At 37.5% G+C, this 10,462-nt stretch overlaps 1 protein-coding gene across 1 annotated transcript in view; it reads left to right on the forward strand.

The window, feature by feature from the left end:
- dlp (dally-like) overlaps positions 1–10,317 on the forward strand; it is a 73,889-nt gene extending 63,572 nt beyond the window's left edge. Inside the window, exons 6-11 of the mRNA XM_053745893.1 lie at positions 3–165; positions 636–1,205; positions 1,591–1,747; positions 2,491–2,648; positions 3,187–3,312; positions 4,699–10,317. Coding sequence (XP_053601868.1) covers positions 3–165; positions 636–1,205; positions 1,591–1,747; positions 2,491–2,648; positions 3,187–3,312; positions 4,699–4,967 — 1,443 coding nt within the window. The 3' untranslated portion in view covers positions 4,968–10,317. The remainder of the gene's footprint in view (positions 1–2; positions 166–635; positions 1,206–1,590; positions 1,748–2,490; positions 2,649–3,186; positions 3,313–4,698) is intronic.
- Positions 10,318–10,462: the final 145 nt, after the last annotated feature.

Here is a 10,462-nt window from a genome sequence, read left to right on the forward strand (position 1 = left end):
AGTTGGAAGTGAGTGAACAATGCGCGCGGGCGTGGGCGCGGCTGACGCAGTGTGGCACGTGCGGCGGCGTGAGGCCGCTGGCGTGCAGCCGGTACTGCCACAACGTGGTGCGCGGCTGTCTGCCCGCGCACGCCGACCTCGCCGACCAGTGGGACGCTTATGTCGGTGAGTTCTTGATACAGGCTGCCAGGGTAGGCTGAAGGTCGCGTGATTTTTATTAGATGGATTACTGCACTATATGGATTCACATTGCTGTCTTGATAATGGTTGTCTGGGAAAGAACGCCTTATGGCGTTAATTCCAGCATTTGTAATTTGCAAGAAAGTTTGTAAATAAAAAAATATATAATTATTAAAAATAAAACAGATCTTTGATACTTTAGATGACTGCTTCGATGTTTGTCTTCTCGACTTCTCCTGATGTGATCACAGTTTTGATTATGAGTTGCTAACTCTGATTTATTGAAAATTAAATAGGCAAATAAGTTTATCCTTCATTCAAATATTATACAATCTGTATATTTTTATCGACTTTCGTACTACTAAGTACACTAGCACTATATACAGAACTTGCTACTAAAACTCCCAAATGGCGTCATCATACCATTATCGAAAACGGGATTTTTCCGATTCCAGACGCCGTAGACAAAGTGGGCGACCGATTACTAGGACCGTTCAATATTGCTATGGTCGTCGAGCCAATTGACATCAAGATCTCCGAAGCGATCATGAGTTTCCAAGAGCACAACCAGGAGATATCCAAGAAGATATTCTCGATATGCGGCCAACCAGTCCTCGGGAACAGCGGGGGCACCGGGCCTTTCAGCACACCTGAAAGGAGTAGACGATTCGCCAGAGCTATCCCGGATTTCGACTGGAATCCTAAAGCAAATGACGTCGATGACTTCGAAATTGAAGCGTCTTTTGAAAGCATTATCCATGAAGATCCAGCACTAGTCAGTTTAAGAACCCCTGAAGGTATAAGGAAAGCGACGAAAGAGATGGAACAGCAAGCTAAATCGAGGGAAAGGTTTCTACAGTACATGAAGGGGACTATTAATTTGGATGAGTATGAGGAATATGAGGAACACGAGAGAAGGAAGCGGGAGGCGGCAGCAGATTCGGAGCTCGAATACAGACCTTACGAATTCGACGAGAGGAGACCGAAGAATAAGAAGCCAGCTGCAAAGATTGATGAAGGGCATGGTGAGTTACCTTTTCATTTTTATTCTTTTGACGCTGAGTGGATTATGGCCAGTCGTGCCTCATTATATAATTTTGATTCCATGCTAGTCTAAAATGAAAGAAAAACGTAGAATATACCAGCTGCTTCTCCTATAGCGTTGACTGTAAATGTATAATTTAAAGGAAAGGGCTGCAAACTCCTGAACCTAGCAAACTATGTCGCTATTTCAGAAACGTAATCCACCAATACCTTATCCAGCTAAACGTGCCCTTCAAATTTTCATAATTCTCGGCTCTGTCGTATCCTTGTAACCGAGTTTGTAAATAGTGAAAAAAATATACCTTTTTCTGAAAATCTTCCAGCTTTCGTTCCATCTCTTACATTTAGCGTTTAAATTCGTTCCAGGTGCAGATTGGGGCGCTCCAGCCTTGGACAAGCTTGTGAGAGACACCCGGTCCCGGCTGCGCAGCTCCCGGCGCTACTGGATCCAGCTGCCCGCCGTGCTGTGCTCCGACACCAGCACGACCACGGCTGCTTGCTTCAATGGATCCGCTGTGGGCAGGTAACGACACTAGACAACCTGATGGCAACTCGCCGCACTTCTATTCAATGTACAAAAGGAGCTATGTACAAAATTGTATTAAAATCGTTCGAATAGGTTATGCAGTAATATTATTTCTACCCTCAGTTTCATTTTTGAAAAAGGCGATTCTGAAGCTACATAATTGTTATTTTTCGGCGAGGTATATCAAAATATAGCGTCTGACATTCAAATTGCAAGGATCAATATCCTTGGAATTTGAATGTCAGACGCTAAGAACAAGATTATGATAAATCGAAATCAAATCATTTATTCAGAAATTAGACCTTCACAGACACTTTTTCATGTCATATTCTAAATTAAATGATGTTTACCAAAGCTACAAACTACTAGCATTTCGGAACGACCACTGCTGAACTTTAAGTATAAATTTATATATAATTTTTATCAGTAATATGCACAATAAAGTACATAGTCAAAAGGTATACTGGTTGTGATCGAGTGCTGATGAAAGATAAAAATATATATGTATAATCGCATGACATACTCGATCCCCATGAACATAATAGATATGTTACTTTCGGACACTTGAAAATCACAAATCACGTATATATAATTTAAAAAACACTGCAATTGAGCGGGAATCGAACCCAGGCCGCGCCCTTATAATCGTTTGGAACTTACTTTGGGGCTAACTCAATCCGTGTGCTTTGTCCGGTCCGTATACGTATAGAAATAAGGAATGTTTGTTACCCGTGTCGCAGCTACAGCCGCGCCGCGGCGGGCGAGGGCAGCGCGGCGCTGGCGTCCAACCCGGAGGTGCGCGGCGCGCCGCCGCCGCCGCGCGACGCCGCGCTGCGCGCGCTCACCGCGCGTCTGCGGGACGCCTACAACGGCGTCGAGGTGCAGTGGAAGGGAGACGGTCAGTGCCGAGACATGCTCATTTTTTAAGGCCAAACCAAAATACGGAACGCTCATATCAATCAAATCATCATTTATGCATCTGTCTGTCACAGCCGACATTCTCCGAGTCTATTAGACGCAATCAGTGTTTGGTAAGACGGTGTAATCCTATGACCGCGTAGAGAATTAAATATCTTTTTCAAATATGGTTGATCTTCGGGGGTAATTCCATTACTTATTAATTGATTCGAAAAAAATTCGCTAAGTGGCACTAATTGTTTAAATTTTCGCGCTGCTCTCTTTCTGTTTGATTCGAGAACAATTTGAAAGATAGCTCCAATTTGAAAACAATACAAAATACCTATGTATATATATATAAGAATTCTACAAATTATACGCTTTTCACACAAATTCAACTCGCACTTACCGGTTTTTTTTACCAATTTTAATAGCCAATTGTAGAAACGAGTAGGCACATTGATTGTACGAAGGCCGCTTCCCAATTACACTACAATATTCATTATGAATAAAATTAAACGTGTACTTACCGATTCCAGACTTGCCGCAGCCGTCGGCTTCGTCGCGACAGGACTTCGCGGACATCGGCTCGGGGTCGGGCTCCGGCGACGACACGGACGACACGGAGGACACCGGCGACCTCGACGACAGGGACTATCCAGAAGGTGAGCTTACTCTATTTTTTATGGCTTTATGGCTGTCGTTTTCCACGAGGACTAACTAATATGCACAACTACACAGTTGTGTCATTAGGAATATTTTTCCCATATTATTTGTTCGGTGTAACCGAACACCTATGACGTCGGCCGATCGGTCGACGCTCTATTACTTACTTTTAGTGCACATTTGCAACTCCACGGAGCGGGTGAATTCTTTAACATAATTATTATAATTAATTGTTTCGTGTAAATAAAGTGAAGTGCTTTACACCGGCCTTTACTCTCAACATTAACATCCAACAACACCTCACTCCCCGAACATTGGTCCTTCGAGCCGGATTTGAACCAGCGACCTATGGATACCCATAGACACAATCACATACTTCATCACTTGTGAAAATAACGTGAGGATACCAGTATGCGTAATCTTCTTCTTTGTAGTCGTATTCCTCATGACTGAGGGTCGTGGTCATTACATGGAATGAAACACACGTAACAACTTTCTTGGCATTATTAATGGAGTGGTTTGCCATTGCCTTCTCCATTTCACACACAAGTTAATATAATCACGAGTGAGTAAACAAAACAAGTGTGCAGGTTTCCTTACGATGTTTTTCCTTCACTAGAAGCAAGTGGTGGTCGACGAAAACTACTATACATGAGTCAGATTGCTATACAAACTCATGTGACATGAGTAGGATTCGAACTTGGGACCTTTCGATCCACAGGCGGGCGTCTTAACCATTACACCACCACCGCTTCAGTATGCGCAATGCGACTTTGCTATTTACCTACATCTCAACTTCGGGCCGACTCGCAGACGCAGCTAGCCAATCACAGTGCGCCATTGTGACGCAACGACAACCATTCCGTAATGTGATTGATCGATCGATCGATCCGAATCGACTTCGCACTTTACCCTCTGCACACGGTTGATGTTGAGTGTGTATGAGACTGCTCAGTCTTGTGACTAGATGGCGGTAGAGTCCTGATAGTCAAAGAAGATAGTACCTATATTAGCACAGTTTAATAAGATTCATACAGTTGTTCGACGGTTTTGCTAAAGGCGAAATAGCCGTCACGTCAGGGTTGTCACAAAATTCAAGACTTGGTACTGTAATAGATTCTTAATTTTATTTTCCAAAAGTTAATGCCCTTGAATTAGCTACAAAAGCGTCACATGGATCGTCACATCGATTTCGATATAAACATGTGCTTATATATGTACTATTGACTTATACTTCTTTCACAACAAATATAATATAGTAAAGCGCGCCTTAGTAAATACAAAATTACACTTATAGATATCAAAACAAAATGTACTTACGTATTTATCGCAAAATAATTCTACGAGTCCTTATCACAGTTTGTTAATAGAACATGATATCTTAGGTTCAGGCGAGTCCCCACCCGAGGACCCGATCTCGTTCACTCCGGCGTCGACGTCGGCGCCGTTCGTGCCCGCCATCGTGGAGTCCCCCGACACCAACAACGTGAAGGTGCGCGGTCGCGTGGAGGAGGAGCCGGCGCCGACGCAGCCGCGCGAGCAGGCGCCGGCGGCGGACGCGGCCGAGCGGCCGTCGCTGCACAAGGCGCTGTTCGCGTACGCGCTGCCGGTCGTGTGCGCGTGGTTCGGAACCATCGTCACAGACCTCTTTTAAAATTAGAACGCGAATGGAATGGAATCTGTTTTTTTTTTCACTTTTCGGCCAGTCATAAAAGGTATCGTATTTTTTTTATCGATAGCAAAATATAGTTTTTTTTAGTATAGGAATCTGTCTTGTCACGTTTTAAAAGTGGTGTTCTTATAAAAGTTCGTATTTATATATTTTTTTTCATAGTAAAATCTTTGATGAAATAATACTAATAATATAAACGTGTGTAAGTGTATAAATAAAATACACAATAAAATAAGTATACGCTATGGTCAGTGACGACGATAAAACTACATTTTATGATAATTTATTTCTAAAAAAGAATTAACATTCAATCAAAATAACGAATTAATTTCGAATTGGCTGGCGAGTGACAATGACTACATCCATTTGCGGTAAAATTATTTAAATAATGCTTCAGAGTCGACAATGCTGGAGAGACAGCCCTATTCAAAGTAAGACAACTTTAGTAGGGCGCTTTAAATCTACGAAAAATTATTATCAGATCTACTTAAGACGATATAGATTTATAGACGATTGATGTTTTAAACCATGAAGGAAAACGTACAGTACTTGCCATATATTTTTTAATAATAGCAAATTCATTAACAACACATTTTCCTTGCTGTTTTAAACGCAAATTAATCGTTAATCTTTAAAATCACATATTTTCATACAAATGTAACAGGTTTTATACTTGGTTGATCTGATAGTGGTATTCGTGGTCAAATGATTTGACATATATGCGAACGATATAAAATTTCTGAAATCTTTTTGAAATTGTAAAAATAACACGTGAGATCTCATTAGGTTTTCTATGGATCCATTAATTTTATAACGTTCCACAAAAACAGCAGTTTTTCAATACATACATACAATACATAAATTACAGAATCATTTATAAATTACAGAAAAAAATCATTTATAAATTACAAAATTAATGAAAACCTTTTTTTTTGTCAAAACATTATTTGAAAAAAGAATCGATATAAATTAGATAGGTACTTATTGAATTTTTGCAAATTGAGTTATACGTAATTTTTACATAAGTAAGATTTAAGTCAAGATTCTTACACAAAAACGAAGCTATTTCGATGACTGAATGATATTTGATGTATGTATTGATTAAAAACTGCTTAATTCGGTGAAGAGCGTTGGTTGGTTTGTATATAGCCTAGTCAGAGGAGAAATGGCGCTTCTGCGCTACTGTGATAATAATGTGCGTGGACATATATTGTGGAATTTGTGGACTATCGTGGAACTTATTTATTAATTATTAAATATTTTTAATAACATTCTAGTGATCGACAATAAGGCCCGCGAACTCAGCCGTGATTGATCACATTAATTGTATTTTTGTAAAGAGGAAATAATCACGAAATTAATTTAGAAAAAATGCAGCCAAATTACGTCGTATTTATTTAATGATTTCTGTAAATATTTATTGTAAATTATTATTGAATAGATAGTTAATCTATTTTTTATTCGTTCTGTAAGCATGTATAGAGTTTACAGATGTTTTTGTGGGTCCCATAGATATCCTGAATTGTATCAAACATTTATATTTGTATACGGATTTGTACAGTTGTTTTCGCATTTTTGAGTGGAATTCATTTAGCGCTTCTTTATGAAAAGATTTTAAAAACAATACAATAAGTTATTAACTAATTTAAGACAATATTACTAAATCATGTTTAACTTTTTCAGTTTTTAATGTTTAACGAACGCTGAATGCAATAGGTATATGTAACGAATGAAAATAATAAAAAAGAAAAAAATAATTTTAAATCTATGCGGACGTACAACTGGTGTAGGTAGTTTTGTATGTTTATAATCCTAATGAAATTGTAAATAACATTAAAAACTTAATTTCTAAACTTAAGAGACTGATTTCTTTTCGATTTATTTGTTTACAAAAAAAAATATTGGATTAAGGATATTATTATACTAACCTTTAACCGACTGATGTATACATAATTCGCGAATAGTTATTTTATAATTTTGCGTTGAGTCGGGCGATTGTACATTTACACTGTAAAATTTTTAATATTTATATGACAAATAAAAAATATCACTGCCATTGAGATATTATAAAACAATATGTTTGTACTATCGTCAAAGGGTTAAAATTATGATTTAAAGATATATTCATTGCAATTTATTCATATTTTATTGAAATCCGTATTCAAAGATGTTGATCGCCCGCAGCTGACGCTGTTTTTATTGTAATATTTATCGTTTTGGCTTCAGCTTTACTTTTGCTAGTGAATATAATGAATTGCTAAACAATCTGTAAATATTGATAGGAAATGTGACTAGTATCGTTGTTTCGATAAATATATTGTACCCGATGTCTAGCCGGTGGTACCTAAGTATATTGAGAATCCTCGCAGGCTTTTGATTTTATATTGGGCGATAGTTCATCGCGCGACAATAATGCAATTTACATACACAAGCAATTTTTTTGTTGTTGTAAAACGCGTACTTTGCATTTTTCTGAGCAGGTTAAAGTTACCTAACGCGATACTGGCGCCAGTCATTTCTAATTAGACATATCCAACAGTTTCGTATATGTTCCGCGTATGAAAATATGAATATCAAAAATCTATCGACTAATAAAAAACCTTTGGTCTGGTTGGGCTCGTACTCATAATTTTTTCGGGATAAAGGCGTACGCACACTTTTGTACTAATTTATTTAAACTAAGCGCTACCGTTCGATCGATTTACATAATTTTAGTACAAGATAATGTAAAAAATAATGGCATAAATTTATGCTAGTTTAAAAAAAAACTTGCATCATGCGGGGACCAAATACATTGTAATGTGCCATCTTACTTAGTTTTATTTAAACAAGTTATTTAAACTTGCACAAGCTGTTACAAACTTACGGTCCGAAAACATTTAAAAAACAATTTTCAATTCTTTTGAACCTAATATCTGAAACTCAAATCATGAAATAATTAGTACATACATTTTTTTTTAAATGTTTATTTAAAAGAAAACATTTTAGTCTGTAGTAGAACGTTATTGGTAATTTAGGTTAAAGCAATATGTTATTGTTTACCTAACACATTTACGGTAGGATGACTGTATGAATGCTGTAAATATTGTCTTTCTAGATAAAAAATTCTTAAACATAGAATTAAATTGGGCCGATGAGTTGTTTGTATACTTACTTACAAAGTGATTAAAATATGTATACATATACATATGTATACATTTCTAGTGATAGGATGAGGAGTGTTAATCAAAGATTAATGTAAATCAGTACAACTAATTTGGTAAAATTTGATACTTAAATTCCTGTTTTAAATTCTGTCGTCCCAATTCTTAATGTTGATTTGTTATGCCTATATAAAAATACTATGTACTTAGTCTAATTCATTGCATGAACATGTTGAGCCGACTTGTGACTATCTTCGTACATTGCTTCATTATAATGTGAACTATGAACGGAGATTAATCTCAACGTAAGATGGTAGATTCATGGCTCCGTTGCGCCACGATGCGTTGCCGCTCCAACGTTTTACATACAGTCAACAGCACATCAAGTTACCCTGCTTGAACCTCTATGGCGTGGTAATAGCGGCGAGTTTGCAATGCATTTGGGTAGGCTGATGTGCTGTTGACTGTACATAATAAATGTTTGACATTGACGAACTTTCATCTGAATATTTTCTCCCAGGGTCATTTCACATACATTGAAGTACGTTTACACACGCTATTGTATATTTATACACTGCTTTGATCTGTAGCGCAACGCAACGGAGCACAACGAAAGGCCTCATTTTCAGGCTAATTAACATGTGCACGCAATTTGATAATATCCAAAATGTATTGTATACTTACCGTACTTACCTTGCTGCTAGAAAGGAATCACTCATCGGTCCAACGTGCAAACTGTTGCTAGTAAATGTAGTTTTTATACTGTTTGATGAATAACAGGGTATCGATGGTTTCGAATTGAAGATTTTCGCAATACAACAACAACAGTATCACATTTTGTATTGTTAAAGTATCAAACAATAAATAGAAATAAATAATACGAGTTTGTAAAAATCTAATAGTCATATATAAAAAAAATTAATAAAGTCATATTGTATAGACCTTAGGGGAGTCCGCTGTAAGACAAATAGACGTAACGCGTTTTCTTTGTCTCAGTCACACACCTCTTGTGCGTGACGGATGGGTGAAACGCACATTTCAGATTGCGACACGTGACCAAGCATGTAACTTTCGAACTAGAATCAAGTAAGTTTAGTGCCAGATCATGTGTCATGTTGTTGAGTTGGACACGACGGCACAGGTGTGTGACCGTAACCTAGTATATACATAGACAAGGGGTGAGCGTAGCCACATGAGATAGAACTATATCACATAATTGTTACGCATATGTATGCGTAATAATGTGTACCACTGTGCGGTCCATCTATACCAGGACGCTGTAAAGGACAAAAACTCATATACACGATGTCCCATCACTTCTCGTGTACACGAGAAGAAATGGGATAGAATATAATATATTAGATCTCTATCGCGTTTCCTCCCGTTTATCCGTCCCATATGGTTAAAACCATAACAAAGTCTATCTTGCCGCTTTGTATGAGATAGAAAGTCTATCTCATTTAGCGACGTTAGCTCATTGTTTAGTTTCCTTTTTCTTTGGTCGACGAGCTGAAACATGTTGAACACGAACTAAGGCTACGCGTTACGTGGCGGACGTTCCAAGATGGCGAAGTTCTAATCATTGCAACACTCACGTCAATGAGATAATTCTCGTTTTCAACGAGATGTAGGTACAATAACATTTATTTTATCGGTTGTCACACGTGTTTCGGGAAAAAATCTAGTCAGATGTACTCCGGAGAGTGTAAGTCGTGGTGCTGTATGCATGGACGGTCATTTTTCTCATTTGCGTGTGACTGACTTAATCGCTGAAATTCTATATGCCAATTGACCGATTTAAATTGCACTAGATTTGTTGAATACTTTCGAAATTTTCTTCATTACAGTCATAGCACAAGCACAAACCAAAATTTCACAATGTATTAGATGGGTGCAAAAGTTTAAGTATAAAATTACGAGGTACAAAATGTGATTATAATTAAATATTCAAATGCGTCTACAATATGGTATATGTGTCGATCATTTGATGTGTGGAATTTCAGCATTTTGATCCTTGTACATCTGTGTGGTACTTGTTAAAATGAAGCACAAGCTTTGTGCGTAATGCGATCCAGTGAGTTGTGGTGTGACGAATGTGCGAATGGTAGAATAACTAAATTTTTTATAAAGATATATTATCAAATAGATATATAACATTTGTGTAAATAAATACAACTATAAATGTGTAATAGTGTTGTTTTATTTAAGTATTTTTAAATTAAAATGTTTTCATCATCATCATCAGCCTGTAGCAGTCCACTGCTGAGCATCAGGTCTCCCCCAAGGTGCAAATTGTTTTGTAGTAATCTTTTACAAAAACATTATATCACTAGC

The sequence above is a fragment of the Plodia interpunctella genome, chromosome 5, assembly GCF_027563975.2.
Source record: "Plodia interpunctella isolate USDA-ARS_2022_Savannah chromosome 5, ilPloInte3.2, whole genome shotgun sequence".
NCBI lineage: Eukaryota > Metazoa > Arthropoda > Insecta > Lepidoptera > Pyralidae > Plodia > Plodia interpunctella.